The sequence below is a fragment of the Pyxicephalus adspersus genome, chromosome 10, assembly GCF_032062135.1.
Source record: "Pyxicephalus adspersus chromosome 10, UCB_Pads_2.0, whole genome shotgun sequence".
NCBI lineage: Eukaryota > Metazoa > Chordata > Amphibia > Anura > Pyxicephalidae > Pyxicephalus > Pyxicephalus adspersus.
In genome coordinates, this window is record NC_092867.1 from 11,523,087 (window position 1) to 11,549,885 (window position 26,799).

The 26,799-nt window shown below is 38.5% G+C and overlaps 2 protein-coding genes across 3 annotated transcripts in view; one reads left to right on the plus strand and one right to left on the minus strand.

The window, feature by feature from the left end:
- The window catches only part of CNNM1 (cyclin and CBS domain divalent metal cation transport mediator 1), a gene marked incomplete in the record, with an annotated part of 28,090 nt that extends 21,670 nt beyond the window's left edge, over window positions 1–6,420 (plus strand). Inside the window, 2 exon segments of the mRNA XM_072424833.1 lie at window positions 256–372; window positions 602–6,420. Coding sequence (XP_072280934.1) covers window positions 256–372; window positions 602–678 — 194 coding nt within the window.
- Window positions 6,421–8,962: 2,542 nt separating this feature from the next.
- GOT1 (glutamic-oxaloacetic transaminase 1) lies at window positions 8,963–22,407 on the minus strand. 2 transcript variants are annotated; one of them, XM_072424228.1, is made up of 10 exons: window positions 22,216–22,407; window positions 18,784–18,965; window positions 18,042–18,165; window positions 15,866–15,978; window positions 14,712–14,816; window positions 13,388–13,538; window positions 12,634–12,799; window positions 12,003–12,145; window positions 10,951–11,086; window positions 8,963–9,134 (listed from the first exon to the last, which is right to left on the minus strand). In XM_072424228.1, exons 1-10 carry the CDS (start codon window positions 22,331–22,333, stop codon window positions 9,098–9,100), a joined length of 1,275 nt encoding a protein of 424 aa, XP_072280329.1. In that variant the 5' UTR covers window positions 22,334–22,407; the 3' UTR covers window positions 8,963–9,097. The 2 variants fall into 2 exon arrangements, with proteins under 2 accessions (XP_072280329.1, XP_072280330.1); XM_072424229.1 differs by having other exon boundaries at window positions 8,963–11,086.
- Window positions 22,408–26,799: the final 4,392 nt, after the last annotated feature.

Below are 26,799 nucleotides of genomic sequence, written 5' to 3' on the forward strand. Positions count from 1 at the left end.
TGTTCTATAAAACATAAAAACTACCAAGGAGTACCTACTATTTATATGTACTGTGTACTTATTCCACTTTTCACATTTCAGTTATTGTTGGCTGTCTGTAGGGAATGGTAAAAATTCCTATCAATTATTTTGTGTACTTTCTGGGTCCTGGTAGAGAGAATTCCCTTCACTCTTCTGGAGATACAACAGGATTTTTCACTGGAGAAAATTCATTGGAATTTTCACAATAATTAACATTTATATGTCTTTCGACAGATTCAGAGACCTATGGTGTCATTGTGGACACAGAGCACCCCTGTAATGAGACCATTACCAGCTCTACGACAAGCAGTACAGAGGAGACGCTAGGGAAGAAATTACTTCGAACACTGAGTATGACATTTTTTTTTATCTATACAGCAAGTCCTAATTAAGCATCACCAATATATACCATTACATATTTCTATCACATCTAGGTCACATAACCCAAACTAAAATTAACAAATTGCCTAAAAAATGTCTTCAGAGATATTTTAGGTAGTATCTTCTATGAAAAATTGTTAGTGGTGTTGTTATTGGGATAAGAATACATCTTAAATTACAGCTACTTGTTTTCTTGTAGGTGGTAAAACCAGGAAAAAATCAAAAGATGCAGACAAAAGTCCAGAAGAAAGTTCGGTAATGCACCTTATCACATGAAGAATTTGCTGCATTAAAGCTTTACAGAAGGAACTATGGGATTATGACAGGAAGTCCTACACATTCCTGATCGTAATTACAAGAGCCACTTGTACTCTGTGCCTATGCACTTCTGTTACTTAACACTCCTGTACTGTCTGTATTCTACAGATACTTGAAACTGTTTTACAGAGCTACAACATGCAATGTAAGCACAGATGTTTGCAACTGTACTACCTGCTGTGCATGCAAAGATTATCATTCATGTGATCTTGGAGCTGGGGTTGGTTCTAAAAAGCAAATATGGCCAGTTAGGGGGCTATAGGTTGTAAAAATGGAGAAAATCTAAATGGAAAGTTGCTTATAATTGCCTAGGTTTTAGCTATACGCTCTGTTGAACTAGTAAAATTAAAATAATGGAGATGGGCAACATTTCCTTTTTTTTCTACACTTATATGAAATACACTTTAGCCCCCCTGTGATAATATATGACGCAGAATGGCTGCATTCGCTGTCCCTGGGTGACATTCATTTGTACTGGATCACTCTTCTGTAATATTACTTTTCACTGACTTTAGAAAAAGAGCATGTAAATTAATCTTTACCTATGATGTTGTTACATTCTAGGTGTTTATTCAGTTTCTTTTCTAGCATTTATTCACCACCAGCATACTGCATCTTACATGCACACTGTTCATACTAGTCCCAGCACCCAAAACGACACTGTAAGCACAAACTCTAGTGGAAGTTGGTTTTGTGACCAGCACATACATACAGAAGCTCAAATATGAATGAAATGATATTTTGCACCCAGGGATCAAGCCATACAAATAATAATGCTAACCTCTGTGTACCTACACTGCCTAATTGGTTTAATTTACTGACAAATTTTATTACCTGTTTATTACTAAACATTGTGCAAGAAAAATAAAAAGCAGGTTTTTTTCTTCACTTGATTAGATAATGAAACTGAACAGCTTTACTTTACTTATTAATCTAAGTCAGCATTTAATTTGCTAAGTGAGCTGCCTCTAAGCTTCAAGTAAATTACCCCATTATAAGATGTTTTAAAACAAAAAGAAACCTAAATGTAATTTTAGATTTATGGCACTAAAATGTCTTTTTTCTCTAAACCAGCTTGATTATTCTTCCAAATGCCAGCAGATATTACAGATTTGCTTCATCTGTGCAGAGCAGTTAAAGCATTCTAAACACCCAATAGCGGGTGCAGCAATGCTTTAGTTGCAGTTCTTGGGGCCTAGTTATAAAAATCAGCACAATTAGCTCCCCTGCAAAATTGTTTTACTTCAAACAGAAAAAATTAGGATAAATGATCTACTATGGAGAAAATCTCTCCAATTGCTTCCTATGTTGTAAAAGTAATGGTTTTGACCAGGTTTTTTGTTCTGAAAACAACAGCGTATATAAATGAAGTTTATAATGTGTCGTCTTTAAAGCTAAATTATTTTTACCTCTGGGAAAACTGCTAATAATAAATTATAAATAGGTGGATTTATTAAAATACTGATGCAGTTTTAAACAATAGGGGTACCTTCGGAGTGTTTTAACCATAAACTGTAGATTGAGTGTTGTAGCCGTGCTAAATAATTCTCTGCAGCTATCACAGCCAAACAGCCCTGCATTGTTGACATTCAGGCTGCAGCCAAGGAGAGGTCAAGGGAGGGCTGGGACATCAACAGGGCAGAAAGGTGATCAGAGTGGTTTTTATTTTTGTTTTTTTTTCCAAACAATCAGTATGGTAGCTAATCTGCACATAACACATGCTGATGATGAGAGCCTTGTGATATATTTGCTGCTTGGAAAAGGTTCCTGCTTACCGGAGTCAGGTAGTAGACCTAAAATGATGTGGGGATATGCCAAGAAGAGCAGAATGTCATAAAATACCTTTTATATAGTGATATATGTGAAGATTGTATTCATTACATGATAGGCAAGATACATTATCAGTTGCATTTTGAATGCTTTGATTTAGATTTTTTTTTTTTGATTTAGGAGGATAAATTGTTGTTATCCTTTAAACATACGCAAGTGTCAGAATCATTACTTGACGAGGAAGTAAGAGTGCAATAGTTCTGAGATATTATAAGTAGGCCTCCAAGTTGTATTTATAAGAAATGCACTTTTTCATGCTTGTTTTCTTCTGTTAGCGTTTTGTCTCTTCCACAGAAACCTTACTAGACGTGAAGACTATTCACCTGCATGCAATGTTCTGTGAAAGTGCTGGCCTTGTCTGAAGGCACAATTAAGAAGAATGGATTTATTTTCTGATATGCATATGTTTAAACCACTAACAGATGGTAGGAGAAAAAGATATATTTATTTTGAATAAGAGATTTAAATGGCAGCAGAGAGAGCTGCTTTCTATATTGTAATGTTCTTTACCTCAGTTTTGTTCTACAACAGAAACAATGCATGTATAATGCAAGAGATAATTTATTAAAGTGTTTTACTTAAGAGAGTTGTCAGTATCGCAGACTTTTAAATTGCCTTTTTCACTCATTAGGGATTAGGAGCAAATTGCAGTTTTTATGAATTCCTATAGAATTACCTCCAGACTAAGCTATGTTCTAAATGTGAACCACAGATCCCTGTTTAGTTTGTACTTGGAAAAATGCTTGTCACTGCAGTCCCATATAGTGCTTCCATCATATACAGTAATGATTTAACCCATAGTGCCTCTGTGGATTGGGTGTTTTTTTACTGGTTGAACCTCATTTGTCAGCTCAACTTTATGCGCTCAGTGGGATATGCCCATGGAGGTAGAACTTAGAGGTTTGTTTATAAATACTGAGTCTCACTCACCTAAGATTTAACATACATTCACCGACAATTTTTTTTTGTTCTTCTTTGCTAGGAGACCTTTATATGCCTCATTATGAGTTGCAAAGAGCTTCGAAACTCTGCTGGTTGTGCAACGCAAGTTGCTGACATCAGTCCCAGCCACCTCTATTCTGACAGACAGGAATGTATCAGAGTACCGGCACAAAGCCGGGGACTTCTGCCCTGTGCAAGGTGCTTAGTATCCTGGTCATCCCTGAACATAACACACCAAGCACCCTCAGTGTAATATATGCTGCAAAGAGACTCGGAGAAGTGTTCTGCTTGATGTCTGGAACTGACTGCAACAAGGTAGCAGACTATTTATAACAAATTGAAGGAGTTTCCAAGCTCTTTGTGGCTCAGAAAGATGCATATAAAGGTCTCCTATATGATGAGCTGAGCCCCTTGATTGTGGAAAGACAGAAAAAGTAATTTGTCCTTATTACATCTGGATTTTACAATTTTCACTGGTAAATGCTGCTACAGTGTATGTAACATTTGTTGTATTATAAAGCAGCAAATGTTACAATACTTGATTGTAACTTTCACAAAACTAGTTACATGGAACGTTTTTCCCATGATTCCCTATTGAGTCCATTTTCTTTAGATATAAATGACAGGAATGTTCTCCTTTATTAGATTATTTGGAAAATGATATGGGTAATATAACTTTTATTAATTTATACACATATTCTGTACATACTGGCCCCTGTCGTATCCTCCTCACTTTTAACCTACTGTTAGACCTTACCAACTACCATACCCCCACCCTCCTTTGCACATATTGAATATTGCTATGAAATCCATACTCCACGCCTGTATATACATAACCTCCATTATACACCTCTCATGCACATGCCATCATATATTTCACAATCCTCTTCTGCACATACTGCTGCTATACCCTCCACACTTTTCTCCTGCACCTACTTGCATGGTTGCTATTACACTCTCTGCACATACTGCCCCCTCTCATACTTTTGCCCATTCAGTAACAGCCACACTTTTGCTAAGATGCTAATTAACAAAAAAAGTTTATGTACATATATATATCTATAAAGAAAGATTTTTTTAAGAATTGCATGATTTTATTCTGTGAAATACATGCCTGATTTATTCTATCACATTCATAATTTACATTACACATTAGAAGAAAGTCATTTAAACTGTGATGTTTGTGGGTAGTACATAAACCCTCAAGCAAATATTTTAAAAAGTATGCAACCCCCATGGTTTATTGCATATGAAATATATCTGCACAGTTTAAAGAGGTGCGAAAACACAGGCCAGATTCGAAATGTACATTTTAAGCATGTTATGGTTGAACAGAACTGATGATTGATTGAATAAAGAGAAACACATGCTTTTAAGAATATTTGCATACCGATCTGTATGTAGAGGATCAGACAAAAATTACTGCAAATAAGCCTTCTGTGCATATTCATCTCCTCATTACTAAATGCTGTTGTCAGAACAGACACATAGCAGCTCACATAGCTGACCCCTTCATTAAGAGCTTTTCTTTAAGCTTTTCATGAGCTTTTCTTTAAGTTAGATGTATTTGCATTCTCCTACAAATCTATGGGAATGCAAAACCTGCAGAATTGTCTCAAACTGATGTTAAACTGAAGCCATAAACAAAAGCCCAAAGCCTGTTGACACGGGCCCCAATAATACTAGATTCTGGCTGGCTCAGATCAGGATATCCTACAGCAACTAGCATTTTCTTATTATATTCAGCAATGGCAGTCAGCGTGTATTCCTAATGTCAGGTTTTCATTAGGTCAGCTTCACACCTTACCATGCAAGTAATAGACACCAATTGCCTACAAAGTGTTTCCACTCTTTTGAATTCACAGCTTTGGCCAATTTTTCTATCTCACTGATTTACTGCAAGAATATGAAGGTCGTCTTAGACATTAATCAGGCAATAGGCTAATGCCTAGATGATTCTGCACTGACACATACTCACGCATATACACACATGCATATACACACCTGACCCTTTAATGCACCACAATGCATACATGTGCAAACACTTTGTAGTGTCCTGGAATGTTCTTTGATGAATAGGCAGAGGTACTGCACATGACACATTCATATGTGTTAATGTGTCCTTGATGTAAGCCTGTTTCAAGCTTTTTGCAAACAAAAAAACTAGTAAGCAATGTAATGTATATACGTGACTGTGGGAAGGGCTTTTTCTCTGCAAAATTCTCAGTAGACCTGACCTGTTGAGGTACTTTGCTAAATTTCGAAATGCACTGTTGTCAATGGGGTGCTCTATCGTTGATGCACAGTGCCACTGCAACTGGCTTAATACCGGCCATTCATTTTATAGCAGCTCCATTTCTACAGCTTATAGGAATAGTTGCACAGATCGGGACCAAGATTACTACCTAATGTATCAGGAATGCTGCCTACACAGCAATGTATGTGGTAAGGCATATTATTCGTTTTAAGGATTGGAACAAATGAGAAAATGGTTTGACTTTCTCCTGAATGGGGCAATGTATCCAGTTACACACTATGCTCAAAATTCCTGAAGGTTTGTATGAGAAATATAAAAATCTCATTGCACTTTATGTTTGAAATGTATTTGTGAAATGTGAAACAGGTCATCTGCTGCTTTAAACGATCTTCCATTATGAAACACAGAAAGCCAAAAAGTGAGTGATGTATTAAATGCGGTGGAAACAGGATTGAGGAGAGAGCACCACAGTTACTGTCCACCCACTTTGCTTCCCATGTGTAACCCCTGCTGAACTTAGCTTTATGTGTCCTCCAAAAGATGCAACATTAGATTTGTATTTTTCTGTATGCACAATAATGCTAAAACAATGTTCATCTGAAGTTAATTTATGTTCTGATTCAAAAAAATATATTTGTCAAGGTATTTTTATTAAAAAGGTGTGAAAGATTGTCTATTTTATGGAGTGAATTTGTGTTTACTGATGTTTGATGAAATGAACCATGAACTAAGGCTGGGTATACATGTGCAGTAATTGTCGTTGGAAAGGATCTTTCACAATTCTTTTCCAACAACAAAAGACTGCACGATGCATGAATGAGCGCTGTACATAGAGCTGTTCTGCTCTATGGAGAAGGGAAAGAGGAGAAAGACAGTGCAGGCCCCCGCTGAGCTCTCTTCCTTTCACTTTCATTACGATCCTTGTACACACGCCAGATTCGCGTCCGATATCAGCCCTGAGGCGATTATTGGACGAGAATCATCTGATGTCTCCCGAGCCTAACACTGAAAAAAGGACAACTCTGGTACAATCTTTTGCGTTTAAAAGTACATTTTAGGCTCGTTTTTGTTTTCAGGCAGTAAATGAATCACAAAATACCAGCATTGGATTTTTAAGATGCTATTATAGTAAAAGTTTTGGTACTATTAAAAACTCAACCTGTTATATTTTGGATCGTACATTTTAGAATGTTGACAGTCTTAATGTGACTGCATTTCTTTAGAAAATCTATTTTTTTTTCTCTGAGTATAATGATTTATGTCATATTAACCTACATTACATTATGTGATTTTATATTCAAAAAGCCAAACTTTTTTGCTATTCACCAGTTGAGTGAATACTCAACTTGTACTAATAATACCACAGCGGGTAGTAATAAGCACACACCGACCAGATTGCAAAACTGCCATCTTGTGATGAAACATGGACAATTTATGATGCTGGGGATATTTTATTAGTTAAAAGGTATTTTAAAAGTTATCGGGATGGAAGTGATCGTACATAGTTTCAAAACCGTTTTTACACTGGCCCCTCAAAGCACAACTGAAACTAAAAATAAAATCTAATTGCTTTTATATCCATTGAGGGACACTAAAAAATTCTGCATTCATGTTATACTTCTACTTACCAAAAGAATGGACACTGGCATGAAAAAACAAAACAAAACTGTAGGCCTGCTCATAACACCCTTCCTATTACTACCATGTTTTTGCTAGTGTTATTTGGTGCTGGGTCTCTGTTTAAAAGCTTCTAGTTTATTATACAGCTGCACAGAACTGTATGGCAATGTCTCTTGGCTGGGGATGCTACTTCTAATACCAATAAATCCTTGCAAATCTCTCCTGTTTTCTTCTTCTAAACACACCTCAACCAGACCTCCCCTGTGGGGGATTATGCCTCCCTGGCAATCTGGAGGGTTCCAAAACTCTTCACCATGAAGGTGCGCTCCTGGGAGAATTGTAGTGGATCCTGGTGAACACTTGATCTTCTGCGTTGATCACACCTTTAGACTTGCGTGGAAGACCATTAGGTCTTTGGAGTTCCTTGCTTCACCTTTGATGGTCTCAAACCGATCTTGGGCACTGTTGGTCAGAAGGCAAGCTTGCCCTAATACACATCTTTTAGTTTATGGTTGGATTAGCATTGACTAGTTTTATTAGTCTGCAGTCTTAGTACCTTTTGATAAAATGATGTTCATCACTCAGATAATTGTTACCTTTTATACTTCAGGTTGTTCCTGCTTTCAGTTCAGGCTTATGCTGTGGCAAACTTTATACCAGATAGCCACCGAGTCCAAACTGTTCTGTTGGTATGAATGTTCTTGTTCAAGTTTCTGGCATGAATCAGTTATCTTTACTTCCAGGAAATAGCAGATTGAGTAGTTTTTGGCTGGAAAATAATGTGTTGTGCTGTACCTGAAGGTTTAAGACTCCTTCACCAGGGTTTTATGTGTAGCTCTGGGAATACAAGTGAGAGGTTTCCTTTTGTTTTGATGCAGAGTTCCTTACTGATTCTAATCTTAGATGACAAATACTAGCTGAATGTGTTCTTGTGCCCCTCTCTCTTAGTTTGGCAGCTTTTGGACATCCTAAAATTATCAAACTGTTGTCCGTCCCTCACTGAGAATGAAAATAGGATTTTTGTAAAATGTACCCAAAAAATAATAAATTGTCCATTCAGCACCACTGTATCTTTTCCTTTGTGTTTACAATCATGCCATCGCTACTACAAATGAAGTTATAATGGAGGAAAAGGTTATCATTGGCTGACCTAGTTTTTTTTTTTCCTTTGCAAATGTCCAATCCTCATACATGTGGCAGTGTAACCCAAAAGTACAAGATTCTTTTGTCCCTTATGGACAGCAATAAAACCCCAAAAAAAACTTTATGGTAAGAATTTACAAAAAATATTTTGTCATGGCTTACCTGTATTTAGATTAAGATACATAAGTATTCTTTTTTAAGACAAAAAATGTTTTTAGAGTACAAAAAGTACAAAAAAAAAAAAAAAAACAGCTATTGATCATTCTAGAAAGTAAACTGAAAGCAAAAGCAAGCTTTGTTGTTTGAACCACCACAAGTAATGACATGAAGAAAGGAAGACATGTTTGAATCTTGGCCTGGGTTTGGTCACGTGACTTTTTGATATAAAGGTCAGAAAAAAGAAACCTAAAAGTAACCAGCAACAAGTATATATAGTAACAAGACTTTGAATCATTTTTCAGATGGATCATTTTATTACAGTAGGTTACAGTATTCCATTTCCTAACATGTTTTCTCACTGAAGACATACATATATCTGGCTATCAAGTGTTACCTCCCGTAATTCAGGCTTTGTATTGCACAATGTCACAGATTTGCATGCTCAAAGGGGCTGTAAATTCTCCTATAAAACAAGGGAAGAGTGAGGGGTTACACTGGTAACATGGCCTCAGATAATGAATAAAGCCCAGCAGATACAACTATTCCTAGTACAAGAACATCTATCTATATTTGTGTTAAAGTGAGGGTGCCTGAAACATCTGAAATGCATGAAATTCCAATAAATTTTAAGGGGATACAATTTGAATTAGTCTTGTGTGATTTCACTTTGAAATGAGTACAATAAACTAAGGTGCAATAAATTAAAACATAAAGCTCTTGGTATGATGTATTTGGTGAATAAAAACACATTCCACCCTAAAACTTTTTTTTGTTTTTATACAGACTCAGCACCATACCATGGCAAACAAAGTGGAACTAAAGTCCTCTAAATTCCAGTTCCCTCCCCTCGGAGGTGCCATTCACAAAATCTCTTACTAGCACGTGTACCTTTCCCTGTGTCTTTTTCTTGGTTACGCATATTTGGCTATCTTGATTGGCTGGCCCCTGATTTCATAACTCCCATGCATAAACAGTAAACTAATTTTGCACTAAGGCATACCAGGATTGTATACTCCAAACAAGTTTGCAAGCAGGCAGGTATAAAGCTTTGATGCAGAAGATACACAGTATGTCTCTTCCGATTGAAAAAATCATTTGGTTAAGGTTTTGCTTTAGGATAAGCATTATTATTTAAATATTTTTTCCTCCTGCTGCCAACCTTTTTTTGAATTACATCTGACACACAGTGTTACTGCTTTTTATGAATCTGCTCTTCCAGAGTCCTAATTTTAGCCAAGGTCCTGCCAGCAGCTAAGAAAGCTTCACACCATCTGCAAGAACTTAATGAAGATCTTCCCTGATCCCTGCTAGGAACTTGGCTGCCATTAGGACTGGGGACAGGGAGTAGATGCAAACACCTAATATGTAGGAGGTGCTTAAAAAAAAGACGGTTTGTCTATAGGGTCTGAGGCTACAGGTGGACTTTAGGATCTAAGATTCAATGAAAAGACCTGACACATGCGTTAAGGTCTTAAAAAGATTTTGCTTCCAACACGTTGCTCTCTTGGTATGCCTTGGTCCAGGTAAACCCTGGATGTAGAAACCCAGGAGTAGAAATACCTTTACAGCCTTTCACACAAAACTTCAGGGTTTAAACATTATCAGGCCCCTAGTTTTTCTATAATGCACAAAATAAAAATCAGCTTCAAATGCGTAATTATTGACACAGGTTTAAAAGTTATGAAGGCAGATATTTGCATTATACATCCCTGATCAGGTTATCTGTCCCTTTTGGTTTAAATGAACCATAAGACACACAAACATTTATGTCTGGATCAGTATAAAAGGAGCAGCATAATTCCATATACATGTGAAGTTCAATTAGATTTAAAAATGCTACTGCATGTAGTTTGCCAATTCTATTGCCTCATTCATTTTGAAGAATATGTACTGTACACTATATAAGGTTATAATAATCATTCAGCACGGGTGGTAAAACAGCTACCAATAAGACATCAATCTTTGTTAGATGGTCCATTCGTGCAGTTTGGTTTGAAAATTTTGAACCTGCTACATCATCATTCAATTTCAGCATCTTAACTGAACACTATGGCTGCATTTGTTTTTCTTTGGACAGCTGAGGTTCCCCTGAATACAATGCTTCAGACTTGAATTTCAGTGCATCCTTTTTAAGCACATAAATAACATGTTTTTACTATATTTTGTTCCAATTAAAGCCATGGTGAAAACAAAAAACAAAGTCTGACATTTAAAAGGTGACAGAATCAAAAGACATTACACATGACAATTCTAACACTACTGTAGGTGTTTGTTTTTACTGGATCTTGGTGACAGCTTCATATATAGATTGGGCGACATAGTCAAGGTTCTTTGTTGTCAGCCCACACATATTAATACGACCGCTGGCCATCAGATAAATGTGCTTCTCTTTAATGAGGTACTCGACTTGCTTGGCTGAAAGAAAAAACATTTTTTAACCCAGGTTATCATATACCAAAATCCTTGACTACACAGATCACATTTTGTAGAACACTTTGCCATGCTTAAAAAATGAAACCTGCCACCCTTGGTTAATCTTAGAAGTGTAACAGATGTGCAGTCTATTATTTCTCAGACTAAACAATGTTCCCTTCAGCTACTAGATGCCATCTAGTTTTGGAGTAAGAAAATTATTTGATTGGTCAGGATAAAAATCAAATAAAGCTAGAGAAAATGTAAAATTCTAAAAACAATTTATGTGAAGAAGCTTGTGTCATGCTCTGGATTTAAAGGTGAGGAATCAATGGACCTTTCTCTATTAAAACTACACTGCTGGATGTAGCTTCACTCTTTTCTTATCACCTCTACAGACTTTTACCATCTTATTTACAAAAGCATTGTGTGCCTGTAAACTACATCTCACCAACTGTAATTGTGTTTAATGAACTGAGAAAATTTAGTTAACCACCAATAATGCACACAAACTAAAACAGAGGCAGAGGTGCACATGAGGACTGCTAATCCCTTCCCAGTGGTCCTGTATACCATTATCAAACATATAACTTTCCTTACCCTCTCCCAATTGCCTCCTCTCTCATAATGGTTCAGGGCAAGTTGCTTCTCTACCCGCTGCACCACCTCAACTTATGCCTCTGACCACAGTTTTTTTAAGACTGACAAGGCCCAAAATGGCTGAAAGATTAGTCAGTCACCTTAAACCCTATCCTCATTTAACTGTGGAACCTTTACCCCAAAAAAATACAAATAGTATCAAACATGGTTTTTAGTGACTGACGTGCACTAATTTGTAATTCACTGAACATAATGAATTAGGTATAAATGTGTACACCTAATACCTATTTATTTAAGGTTAAACTAGATGGATACTTACGATTAAGGCCAGTAAAGCTGAACATTCCGATCTGCTCCACAATGTGTTTCCAAGTGCCTGGGGTGTTAAGAGCCTCCAGTCTTGACTTAAGCTCAGCTCTCATAAGCAGGACACGATCCGCCATAGTCTTTACATTGTCCCTCCTAAAGTAGAAGGGAAAGTGTCAAACATGAAAAGTTGAGCTGAATACATGAAATCAGGATTGCTTGGACATCAGTCAAATCACTAAAGCTTTTTGGTATGTGCTGCTGCGATTTTTTTTGTTTTAGGTTGCAAGCATTTGCAATGGGTTTGGGAGCAGCAAGCCATTTTTATAGAATAAAGTCAGGGAAAATATCTAGATACACATACAGAAAGCTAATGATTCTTCCTTCCTTCAGTGAACCTGTGAGAACATAAAGTGTCTCCAGCCTCTAAATTCTCTCCAGCCTTGGAGAGCTTTCATAAATCAGGGTCAGTGGCTTGGAACTGTAGACAAATGTTCAGACATCAATAGCCATATGCAAGGTAATGAATGGCTAAAGCTGGGATCAAAAGCAGAATACCAGCCCTTGAGTCTGTACCTTCAGAAGGAAGCAGCCCTTTTATGCCTCATGACAAGTTCCTGTAACTAATATAATGTCAGTCTTACCATTCATCAAATAGCTCAGGGGTGGTCAGGGTGGTGGCGACAATACGAGCTCCTTGTGATGGTGGATTGGACCAAGTTGTACGCACAATCTTCTCCATCTGAGAAAGGACACGGCTGACATTATCACTGTCTTTGCCCACAACAGTCAAATTTCCCACTCTTTCATCTATAGAAAGGTAAAAAACATAAGAAATTTAGTTTAATTCCGAACTGTGTGGTTAATGAGAAAGTAGCAGGTATTTGGAAATCCAATGGGTGCCTGCTTTATATATCTTACATGGTAAAGTTAGCCTCACTGTAAATATCTGCTTTTATGAGATAGACTAAGGCATCGACTTGAAGTTATTCCATAGGGTGGAGGAAGGTTTTGATTAAAGGATGTTGTCCTATATGGGGCAAGGTAACAAGTCTGCTTTAATGCCCTCCTCCCCGAGAACACATGCTCATCTTTCCTTTCCTCCCCCACTTCTCTATTCAGCAACTGGGGGAAAAAAGAATACACACTCATGTTTAGCTTGCTGCTTTTTTTGTATAGTTGCTCCTTAAATTGGTATTTATTACCAGCACATCAGATGTAAAAATACTCTTGAAGCAAATTCGACCACCTGTAATGTATTAGTCTGTTGTGTCAATATAAAACTCCATATTGGGCTGGATACTTTGTAATTGTGAATCTCTGGTTTCAGGATGAGAATAGTTATAATATGGGGCTAAAATGTTAAAAAATATTACACCATGAAGGTTTGGTACTCACTGTAAAGGCCAAAGTTCTTGGAAAAGGACTGGGCACAGAACAGCTCAAATCCTTGAGACACAAAGTAACGCACAGCCCAGGCGTCCTTGTCAAGATTTCCTGAGGCAAATCCCTGATATGCAGAGTCAAAAAATGGAAACAGGAAGCGTTTCTGTAATCAAGAAGAAACCTTATTAAATAATGATTGTGGGACTTCTTCAATATTAACCTCCCTAGCGGTCTAATTCAGTCCAAATTTGCATGCAAAAAGCAGCACAATTTTTTGCATGGAAATTTATTTTTCATTGTAGGCTATAATTCTTAGACATAACTCACCAATATTTATTACATTTATTAAATTTAATAATCAACATTAAATAACAAAACACAAAAATCTGTTAAAAAAATAAACATTTAAACATGTAATGTAAGTGTACAGTAGCATATATAATATAATTATATGAATATTTCTTTGTATAGGACTCAATACAGCTATTTTGTATTGAATACAATACAAAATTTTTGAATTTCCCTCCGATCCTCCCGTTCGTACCAACGTCACCGGGAAACCCCACAGATCTCATCTCTGCACTTCGCGGCTGGAGATCGAGGAGGAAGGACGTGTCCCCGGGACCTGTGGGGACCAGTAGGACGCCGGGGGACAAAGACAGAACAAGGTAAGTGTTTTTTTTTTTTTTTTAATTTAAGAGCTAGCCCGAGTGACTCGTGAATACTGGTTTGTGCCTAGAAAATCCACCCCGAGTCACACTAGCCACCCCGAATACCGCTAGGGGGGTTAAAACTAAAGTTTATTCTGCTTATTTTTTGCACTGGTTCCTCATTCCCGTTCATCGACCCAAATAAGTATCTTATAACAAACCTGATACTAGACCTTAGAACTAGTCATTTTATCACTGGGTCTCTTTACTCCTCACCAGTAAATCAAAGGTAGTGAGAGGGGCTGATTGGCTGGTGCACATAGCTTCACCCAAACATCAGCATACCCTGGCTCCATACTCCAAAACTCTCAGGACTGATACAAGCAGTGAGAGATAGCATTTGGGAAGAGGTATGCAGATATCCAAATGCCTGGTGGGTAGAGGTCATTCCACAAATACTGGTGTTCCTAGGAATGTTGTTTTTGCAGGCAAATAGCTCTAGACAACAACTACATGTGATGCGAAGCCACTATGAATAAATTAACTGAATCAATTAATGAAAGGGATAAGCCAGGGGCAGTTAAGTTGAAAAGATGATGATGTCTTGATGTTGAATGTCTTTCAGGAATTGAGGTGGGCTCTGGCTGACTTGCTGCAGCCTCTAATGCACATTATGAAAAGCTCACCTTCATAACCTCTGCTATCTGCTTCCACTCATCCTGGTTAGGGTCTGTTCCTGTAGGATTGTGTGCACATGCATGCAAGACAAAGATAGAGTGCTCTGGAGCATTCTGCAAAGATAATACCAGATATTACAACATCTGCATAATTATAAAAAAAGTTATTTAAAAATTAAAGCCTAAATGTATAACATTTAATGAAAAATGAAAAGTATGCTTATCTGCAAATTAAAGAAATGTCACAAAACATTGATTTTAATGGGTGCCCAAAGAAAAAAAACCAAGATGTTCATTTAGACAATCAGCAAAACTTTAAAATATTTAGGAGAAAATATTTCCTTGTGGGTGGTGTCTGAAAATGTAAATGCCATGCTCACTTCCAATACTGCTTCAGCCACTGTATTAGTGTTATGCCACTGGTGAGAGCTCCCCAAACAATCATTACAAATCCAATTTATGGTGTCACATTCTATATTGCTTTTACTAAGTTTAGGAATAAGCCAATAAAATCCAAGTCTAGCTATGAAAAAAATGACACTGCCAATATGACTTTCTGAGGGGCGGGCAAAAATAAAACTACAACAGGGAAACTATAGGCCATTTGTAAAGGCAGTTAAGTGCCATTATCCAATAGTTAAAGTGTAGCAGAATTATTATTACACAGTATTTATATAGCACCAACATATTACACAGCGCTGTACAAAGTCCATAGTCATGTCACTAGCTGTCCCTCAAAGGGGCTCACAATCTAATGTCCCTACTATAGTCATATGTCTTTCATACAGTCGGAGATGAATTTTAGGGGCATGCCAATTAACCTATCGCCATGTTTTTGGATCCCAATGAGGCCAGAAACAAGGAATACAGCTTGTGTGACCACATTGGTCTTTTCTTCTGGCCACCTGACTAGCACTAGATGAGCTAGATAAAGACATTATAAGGTGGAGTAAGGGCCAAGAATATCACTTAGCCTCAACGCCAATGTTTCAGAATTTCAATACCTGTATTTTACAACAGGTTAAGATAGAATTCCCAGGAAACGGGTTGCATCAACAATCATAAGAGAGAAGCAGAACAAAAATACCAAGATGGAAAATGAATCCCCTGGTAATTTGTTATATTTTGTTATAACTTGAAATCTGTGCTCGATTTAGGCTTACCTCTAAATCTTCTAACAGCCCCTTCAGGTCAAGCCCCCGTTTAGCAGCATCCCAGTAGCGGTAACTCCTGATATCCTTAAACCCAGCATCAAGAAATACAGCGTTATGGTTTTCTGTATCAAGGGGAAAAACATAAATGTTCATTTGCCTGCATATATATTATAATGTAAAAATACCTTAAACAAGTTTTGAATAGAAAACAATAACCGTTTAAAAAAAAATGTCACTTATCATATGGAACAGTGCTCGGAAGAGTTCTTTTTTCACCCTTTTAGAAGATATTTATATAAATATATAAATAAGACATAAGATATTGATGTATTGGTACCTTACACCTCACAGACTACATACTATTTTTCCCACCACCAGCAACAAATGTTGGAGAAGTTAGGGGGAGGTTGGTACATTGTATTACATATTTTGGACATGCCCGATCCTAGTACCCTATTGGAAAATGGTCAATGACTTACTTGAGGCTCTACCATCCTAGATGTAGTTACACACTTATTGGGCCTGCACCTACATAACCTCTCTAAACTTAGCATTCTCATTTTCAGATAGCAGCTAGATGTCTCATTTCGAGACACTGCAAAGCGACACCCCCCCTGGGCCTTTCCAATCTTTATGCCTGAATTTAGGATGTTCAGCTTATGGAACATCCCACGGCCCGGTTACATGACTACATTGATAAATTTACAGACATATGGGCACCATGGCACTCTTATCTACTATCTCCCACCAATGTATTTCCACAAATTTCTAGATCCCCTCTATTGGAGGACTTACATACATACCTATACCACACAGGCAATGCAATAACTGGGCTTCTGTTCCCTTAACCCCCATACCTCCTTATTGTCCCTTCTCTTGTCATTCTATGTTTACAGATAGTTATTAATCCGTTGGAATCCCTATATTTCACTATAGTATCTCATGAAAAGACCGGATAACACTACGACTGGATGTCATTTATTTTTGCTTATCTCTGTTTCCCGTACTTTGTTTTGTTACTTGTCATATTTGTTAGTATTCTTTTGGAAAATTTAATAATGATACAACTTAATATTATTAAAAAAAAGTCACAGCTCAGCATGACATTGTGAAATTTCTTGATCGTGAACGTACAAATGTTTTATGAAAACTTTAAATGTAATTCTTTGAGGCTTGCTTACAATAAATTTCCAATCTATTTCAGACTCTGCTCACAGATGGCAATAAGGGTTTTGCTTTCACCTTGTGAGAGCAATGTATTTTGGGATGTGTGCATTTGCTCTATAGCCCAGAGGTTTTGTTTTATTAAGATATTGCAGCAATATTTGAAGGCATAATTAAACGTTTCTGTATGAAAGTCTAAACAAGTACCAAATCCAGTTACTATATGATAGAAACTTCATATCATATCAAGTTATATCATATCAAGTTAACAAACATGCTTTTCATACTTTTCTTTCCTTTTATTTTTTTGTCTCAGATGTTCCCCCTCTCAGATACTGCAGACTGTCAATTCAATCCAGAAAGCAGTGCCAGGTGCTGATGGATATGCTACATGGTTGTGAATCAGCAGTGACAATACAGCCTTGATGAAACAGCTATTCTACTTTAAAATGCTCTGTAGCATTGAGAGTGTCATATGGCATTGCATTAAGTTCACCTTGCTTTGTAACTGCACAGCAAGTTTAATGCTAACATAAAACAAGTGCATCAAAGTGGCTTAGGCTGCGTACACACGTGCAATAATTATCATTGGAATTGAATGACTAACTACCGTTCGTCCGATAATCTTTAACAAAAAAAGTGCTGGGCGGCGATGAACGAGGATTGCCGCTGGACCCGAACGACCGTCCCGGTGGATCTGATCAGGTGACAATTGTTTGCAATCTATTTTGTGTACGGTCGTTCAGTAATCATGGATGTTTCTGCAGTACACTTTCTCCTTTACATGTCACTTCCTGCATTGTTCAAACTATCGTATCTAGCGTGTGTACATTATTGATGGATTATATTTGATCGATCATTTCGTTACAGCATGTATAATCGTGCATAATCGTTAGTTGTTCGTTTTCTGACGACAATTATTGCACGTGTGTACCTAGCTTTACTAGCACAAGGCCTAGTCTTATATATTATAATGCAATAATTACAGGGAAGAGGGGATATATATAAAGAAAATTCTCACCCCAGGAGGGAGCAGAGATGTAGATTGGGGTTGCAGTGTTATTGTTTCCATTGTACCAGCGCCTCAAAAACTCGGCTCCAATTCGCAGAGCTCCTGTACCACCGAGGGACTGCACACCACCTACCTGCAGAAGGAAACGAGACAGACAAAGTTAGAAGCAAGAGGACTGACAATGGAGACTTCAAAGTTAATGTTGGTAGATACGCGCTCCATGTTTAATAAACCATAGTTCCTGGTCCCTGTAGGTGTGGACAAGCACTGATTTCTTAAAAGAAAGTTCAGCCTGTAATCCCTTAAACTTCCTATGCAAAAATATTTGGTCCTCACCTAATCCCAAGCAAATCTTTTGAGCTTTTTTAGGTCACTATGCATCGTGTGATTGGCTCAAGGCTATGCCCTGACATTCAGGAAGTCAGTATATGCATTGGACCTTCACATAGCTACTGGAGCTCAATGAGTATTGTTTCAGAATGCTGGTTGTATCTGTCTGTATTTACTGACACTTGTTATGTTCATAGAGTGGGTTACCTTTGCACTTTGGGTATAAGTTTTCTATATGAACACGCAGGGTTTTCTGTTATGTTTATTTCCCCAGTGGTTAAACTGGATGGATTTGTCTTTTTTCAACCTAACTATATGCAGCCTGTAGAAAAATAATTCAGATGTAGAACAAGAATTAAAAATAAATATGCTCACAGAGCAATGGTACAGAAGGTGAATTGACAATATAAAAAAAGTTTACCCTATCTTCCTTGAAGGCAGGACTGTCCTCACCCAGAGCGATCCTGGAGGAACTGGAGCGGAATTCAGGAAGTCCAAGAATTGGCAAGTATTCATGGTTTAATGAGTGGTCATTGGCTATCTTCTGCTCCACCTTCTTCACCACAGGCAGAACCCAGGGCTGGGAGTCGTCAGTACGGTATGCTGGGGGGAAAAAAATAATGAACAAAAGTTATACCATCAAACCTGTCTGATTTCCCCCCTATTTGTATGCTAATGCTGATATCTGCTTTTGATCAGGGATGAACTTTATAACAGGCAGAATTTCAAAGTACACAACTTACCAAGTTTCAAAGCACAGTGTAACCTTGAATGATGTTGCACAACTTAACCCGATGAGGAACATTAATTTAATTAAAGTTTACTCGACTGCTTAACTAAAAGCGTTAGTGCAGACAAAAACTCAGTCAGTATTAGATGAATGTCAGCAGGTTGAATTGCCCAGCAGGCTGTCAGATCTCCCAGTGAGTTCCCAGCTGTTCCCAGGCAGAGACATGGTGATAAGAGTCTCTATGCTCTCCCTTACATAACTTTGCTCAAAGCCAGGAAATCCAGTAAGGAGATACTATCACACACAGAAGATTGCTAATAATGAATAAATATAGAAGAATCTTTCATGACAGACTCAAGAACAGAAATCTGCAATAAATCTGCAGTGCATTTCAGATATTGATAGGCTTAGAATGCTTATATATGCTCGCAGAATGCTAAGTGGTGAATAGGGACCCATCAAGGCTTATGCAATCAGATCACAAAGCCAGAACACACATGGATAAGCATAACTCGACTTGACTGCATTGGGTCATGCAAAGATTGGTTAATAGTATTGGACCAGATGTTACTTGACTTTGATCTCTATGCCTGGCTTGCATGGATAGCTCATGATTTATACCTGTAGTGCTAAAAGTAATGTTGCAATGCCTAGCTAGGCCGTTAACACGCATTACAACTAAATGCTGATTTGCAGCACTGCTCAAAGGCTTGTACTATATTCAGGATAAAGTGCTCTCTCAGCAGGCACAGCTCACATGTTCTTCTGTCTGAGGACCTGGGCTGCTACTGAAAAGGCTCGGCAGTCAGCCATTATTAACCTAGGAAAACCAAACATATGCACTACATCCAGTTCTTTTCCTGTGGTGTCATTTTGTGCATTCCAGCAAAAATCTGTCACATGCTCTTCCTGTCTAAATCCGATCCTCAATTGTTCTGTCCTTTATTCATGCCAAATGAATTATTGTAGGGTCTGTCTAGAGCAGGGTTTCGCAACCTTTATAACAGGGAGGGAACCTTGGCTGTAATTAATATAACCACAGCTCACAGTACATTAGCATGATGGTCAGTGGGAATAATGACTCTTCCATTGCTGGCCATTGGGAAGAATATCACAAATAGCCAAAAAGGTCATTGGTGTCACTGGCCTGAGAGGTACAAAGTGTTCATTGCTCAGGGAACCCCTAGAAACCTCTGGAGGAACCCTGGTTGAGAATCACTGGGCTAGATGGATTAGCTGTAAATAGTGGTACACCCCAAAATGATCCAACATGTGTTGGGGATATATATATATATATATATATATATATATATATATAGCAAAAAAAACTATATTTATGTATATATTACTACTGCATGAAGACCAGGAAGAAACAACAAAACAAATCTGATAACCAGGACTGTTGAGTTGAAGTCGGTAAAGTTTGCCCCCTTTGACTCCAGGGACATAATATTTGCTTGTGACTCCACACCCCTTTGGATAACAGATGTCATCAAATTTAAAAACATGGTGACTACAGCACTGGTGCCCAACCTACAACCCTTTGAACTTTTGGCAGAGCCCTTGGACCTTATAAGGTAAAGTTGTGCTTACTCAGGGCCAGTAAAGTCAAACTTTTAATTGGACTGCAGTGTTCAACCCAGAAAGTTTTATAAGCCGGGAGACTGTATTGTGACCTAACTCGTCAATAACATCTGGGTGGTTACTGAAAAGTGCCGGGTGGTGCACCCAGCTAAAAGGGGCCGGTGAGGACATTGGACTAGCTTGGTTCATTGATTTTTATATTTTTGAATCTGACCCATTAATAACAGAGCTTTCTGAGAAGAATATCTAATGGGGACAAGCATGCATTTGTAGTGCAGTGTAATGAGAGTGATCTCATGTGACGTCCTCAGCCTCCATGTACTCCTGTAACTTCAGTCGCTGACTATAGGCTGCAGATTTTTTACTGGCAGTTTTTTTGCTGCAATAAATACTTACTGGTGACACTTAATGCCTATCTATCTATAAGGTGGTATAGTAGTGTTGCCCTTCTTTTTTTATATGGTGCTTTAAAGAGCAAATATGAACTGAGCCTAGGGCCAGTTTGCGTTGGGGCAAGACATACAAACTCAGTGCTCAACCCAGAATTTTTTTTAAGCCGGGTAGGAAGAAATTGTAGGTGGGTGGCAGCCCCTGTAATGTGACCAAACTCTTTAGTAACCACCCAAAAACAGCCGGTGGGCGCTGAAAAGTGCCTGGTGGTGCACCCAGCTAAAAGGGCCTGGGGAGAACCCTGCAAACTCCATGCATCTTGGACAGGGATCCAGCCTGGGTTGCAATGAGAGGGGGTAAGTCACTGGGTGTTTGACGATCCAAAGATTGCTGGATTCTCAAGCTGCCATTGCTGATTTCATTGTAAGGAATGCCAGATCTTTTGGTGTCGGCAGTCACAGTGATACAGATAGCTGACAAGTTATGTGACAATTGGACACCAGAGCAGCAGCAGCAGAACACCAACCAGGCCAGCAATGGCACCTTACATTATCCATCACTGACAGGTCTCTTTAAACAATCTTTTGCCATTTCAGAGAACATCTTCGGTGGCAACTTTTTGGAAATATTTTGTGACACTCAGCAATGAATCCCTAGCAGTATTTTACCATTGTACTGCTCTGTATTTGTGGGTTATTTGATGCTGAGATACATGGATTGCTCTGTATGAACAGTGCACCCTATTATTAATACACAGGATTTATATAGCGCCAACATATTACGCAGCGCTGTACATTAAATAGATGTTGCAAATGACAGACTGACACAGAAGGAGGAGAGGACCCTGACCTGAAGAGCTTACAATCTAAGAGGTTAGGGGAGATACCCTTAAAAGCCAAGAGGACACAAATGTAAATAAATATCAGATACAGGAAGGTTTCTGGCACAATAGCTGAGATTTGGGAATAAGGATAATCTCCAGGTGTTCATGCCTTGCAAATGTGGCTGGGAGATGGGCCTGGTTGTGATTGACAGCTGCCAAAATGCTGTAGAACTACATTTCCCAGCATGCTCCTGTACCCAATACCTGCTAGGGCATGATGGGACTTGTAGTTTGGCACGAGCCAATGCCTGAGTAGCCACACTCACCTCCCACTCCCAGGTTGACCTTGCGGGGGTCGGTGTCCGCACGGAAGTCTGCAGTAAGCTTGAAGACCGCCACTGGCGGGGCCTGAGGCACGGTGGAGAAGATGGAGGAGGCAGCCATGGATGACACTGAGAGATATCACAAGCCTAGTACACACTGCTACCGTCACCTTCACCTTCACCGGCTTTATACAGAGGGCGGGGATAGCGACGGCCAATTGCAACCCGGGAACCTGACAACGCCTGTCAACGAATAGCGTCACTAAGCTGAGACAGAACGAGCAGATCCAATCAAGCACGAGAATGCAAATGAGATCGACTGCAACAAGACGGCATTGGTTGGATAGTGAGAGGCGTGCTTTGGGTGAAGTCATGAGTTTGCGACGGTATCCCTTGACCACCATAAACTTCAAGGAGGTCAGGGGCTGAGTTCTTATAGACAGATGTTTGATGTCTGTCACTCAGGTTGGGAGATTCTTACTGCACCTGAGAATATGTTTATTATGTAAAGTCTTATTTTAATAAAACATTTAAGATTTTGTTGTCATTGCCTGCCTCTCATACACCCACTAGAGGCTATCATCAGCCAGCACCCCCTTCTATCACCATTGTTCCTTTCCAATGCAATGCATTTCTTAGATCTATTCATTCTCAGTAGCACCCTAGTGCCCCTACCCAAATCACAGCCCATTACACCGCAAGCCCAGTGACCCACGTGCATCGTGTCAGGAAAAAAATGCTGCATGTCTGATTTCTAGATCCAGTGTGGGGCATTAACAGCCCATTAAAGCTCTGCACATTAACACATGATACAACTTACAATTTGTACAAATAAAGAATTTGTCCTGAATAATTTTGGCTTTAGTTGAACCCTAACACTTTTATCTCCCATGAGGCTAAATCCTAATGTATTGAAAAAACATTGGTGCCTGAAGGATCTTCTAGGTGTGTCAGATTCCTGGTCCCCCTGCTGAGCTCATTGTTTTCTCCCATCAGCTATAGAACACAGGTGTGAGGTAGGGGCTTGTGGATTGTACCATTAAGGGTAGTAGGGGTCCTGAAATTATACCTGAGTGTAAAGATTCTTTAGGCACCAATATTTTCTCAATGCAGGTAGCTAAGAACATCCGACATACGGACAACTCCTAGATAAGAATGGGGTTTCCCTGCTCGCTCATGTGTAGTACGGAGGCTTGATAAGGGGGAGGGGAGCGGTTCACATGAGTTGCAGAAGAATTTTTTTGCTATACAGAGCTGAGACTGAGCTCTTTTGTAACATCTTGTAACTCTTTAATAACCAAGACTAACTCTGCAGTTGTTTATTTTTGCATATCAAAGCAAAGCTTGCTCCAGAAGTTTATGAATGTCTAGGCTCCATAAAGTTTGTTTTTTTTTGTTGCTTTGTTGCTTATATTTTATTTCCATTTTACACATATCCTTTTCTTTTTAATTATTGTTATATGATGAGTCCTTCTTTACCTCCAGCGATGGGTGAATTGTGAATGCTGCAGAGAATCGCACCATGCAAAGATTAGCTCCCTGGAGGCCGGAACATGAGGACTTGGATGATGCTGGTTGTCACTCGAAAGAGGATGTGAGGCAATGCCGATTATGGAAAAAGTGGGTGCTGACTTGACGAATTTAAAAAAAAATGTTTAAAATATTGATATCAGGGTTGATCTCCAAACCACCAACAGGTGCCTGTCTGTATCTGCGACAGCTTCCATATCCAGCAGATATAGCTAAATGTGAGAACTTTTTGTGGCCAAGGCCCCCTTTTTTTTTGGCTGTGATGTGCTGCTTCACTGGCTATTAGGAATGCACAGGAAGCAGAAAAGGAAGCTGTGTCTCTCTGAATGGCTCATTATATAAATATAAGTTGAATATTTATTCTGTATAAGTAAATGACATCTTTGAAATACATTACAAGGTGTCTCTGTCTTCTACAGATCCTGGATCCAGCTGAACCCAGAAGAATTAATGAATCAGCACCCAATACTTTACAGAGGGTTCCCAATTCTGTAGTTTCAGTGATCCTCCGTGTATATGAGCCGACTCTGTTCAGGAAGGGAAAGGCTTTCAGGGTACAGAGTAATAGAAACCATATACAGAGAAGGTAAACAGAGACATTTATGGACAGATCCCACAGGAGGAACAAGAAGTCACACAGGTTTCTAATCAAATAATATTTCTTCTGCTGTTGTTTTATAAGTGTTCAGATTAAATAATCTGACGCTGTGTAAAACATTGGCTCAGTATTGTAATGATTTTCAATACAACTCAACATCTGTTTTATTTCTTGTTACCTAGGCATGATTGTGCCATTCAGGTAAACAATATAGCCATTTAGTGTGAACATTTGATAAAACTTCTATTTATAATTATAAAACTGGAAAACAAACAAATCAATATCAGCATTACCTGAATCAATCCTAAATGATGAGCCTGATTTATCAAAGCTCACCAAGACTGGAAAAGATGGATTATCATGGGAGAATCTGGGTGATCCAGCAAGCCATGATTTCTTAAAATTTCATTCCAGGTTTTCTGGATCACCTAATTTCTCTCATGACAGTCTTTCTGGAATAGCTTTAATAAATCATGTCTGATGTGTGGGATTACACAGCACAGTGGATTTGCCTGGCTATCTTTTCTTAAAGTCTTTCAATTGTGTAATCCTTAACACGTGAAAGTACCATTGAACTTCTTCAGTTAGTATACCTACAGCCTCCAGCCAGGTGGCTTATTTGTATCACAAAATGTGTTCAGCACAGATGCTGGTTGCACTGTGACATGCATATACCAACTCCCTCTAGTGGCTACAAATGAGTACATGTATTTATGAAAGACTCATGATAATTATGACAAAAGAAATACAAGGCATCCCACCACATGATATTCTGCTTATATAAAACCTCCTCTGTACAAGTCTTGCTTTGCACAGTAAATGAGGCATACAAATCCAAAGTGGCAGCTAAAGATAAATGAAGTATAATTTGCTTTCATGTCTCCTTTTGACAGTTGAGATAAATGACTCGCAGGATGATGAGCTGGGCTGCCATCTCTGACACCTCACCCACAGGATCAACACAAGGAGTACCACACAGAGTCAAATATATGGCTGCTGATTGAGCCCGAGCAATGCAAGAACTCCCCGTCTTCTGTCTTCACTAATGTGTCAGTCTGTGATATGCATTCTGTATGTGCAGGTATGAAATGTCTGAACAAAGAAAAACCGGGGTCATATACCCAGCCAGCTATATTCTGTTATACAGAGGCAGAGGGCTAACTGGTTGTTAGAAGGATACTGACTGTTCTTCTTTCATCTATTACACTTCTTATCTCTTTGTATCATACAGAAATGTTTTCCATTGTGCAAAACACTGCATATATCTAACATTCAGCAACATAATTACAAAAATATCAAATGTAGAGCCATTTTTCTTTTATCTAGTGGCCATCTTTCTTCTGGATTGCACTTTTACAATTACTGTTGATTGTTTTTTGGAACTTTATTGCCTATTTCTTTATTCATAAAGGGTTGACAAGTCTGAGTACCACTCTATAAGGAGCCCAAATCATATGACGCTTTCAAAGTTAAAAACACCATAGACAATGGAAAATCTTAGTATTTTTTTAAAACATTTACTCGCCACCTCTGCTAGTGATCCTTACTTTGGTAAGAGGCGGCAAGCAGCAAAAATAATAGTCAATGGGACACATGATCACAAACTATAACTAATGGCGAACAGTTACCCCATTTAAGTGAAAGGTTTTTTTTCACCTCTTTTTTATCCAGTTTCTTTTGGTTTTGCTTATTACCTGTAGCCACTTCACTGACCCTGCCTGGATATTGTGCATCCACACAACTGCTTGTACTCTCTACCAGGTGCGTGTGATAGGGAGACAACCGGAAATGCCTGAACAGGAATCTCCAAGGTCACCAGGTATTCTAGCTGGAAAGCTGCAGATTAAAAAAAGATTAAAAGCAACTTTTGGAATTACAATAACATGTTAAAGCTTATATGAGATTCAGTGACTGGGCTTAGCTGTAGTCTAAATATACACTTAGAGTTTCTGCACACTCCTAAAGCTCCCCATTGGCGGCTTATGCTGAAAGAGGAAGGTTTGTCATGATAATATACTCTTATAGTAATAACATGAGAATTAAAAGCCACCTGTTTAGTGGAAATAAGAAATAAAAGTGTATTTTTTTCCAGGGTGGGGATGGAGTATTGCTGCACAGATGTCTCACCGTGATTTAACCTGGTAAGCCGCTAATCCTCCATTCTTGTACAAGTCATGACTTATCGGATTGCAACATCGAGTGATATGTGTGGAAAAAAACACGGGTATAAATATAATATTATTACAGCCATTACAAACCTCCATATGAAGGTACGTTCCAGTTATGAAGCATAATAATAAAAAATTGTAATGACATTGAAGGAGGATGGCACAAATGTACAAACATGTAGGTGTCCTAGGTTGGTATTAATTTTTAATGGCACCACAAATAAACCTTATCATCAGAACCAGTTTTAAGAGAGTGCACACTGGGCACCTTTTCCAGGGCTCTAATTGACA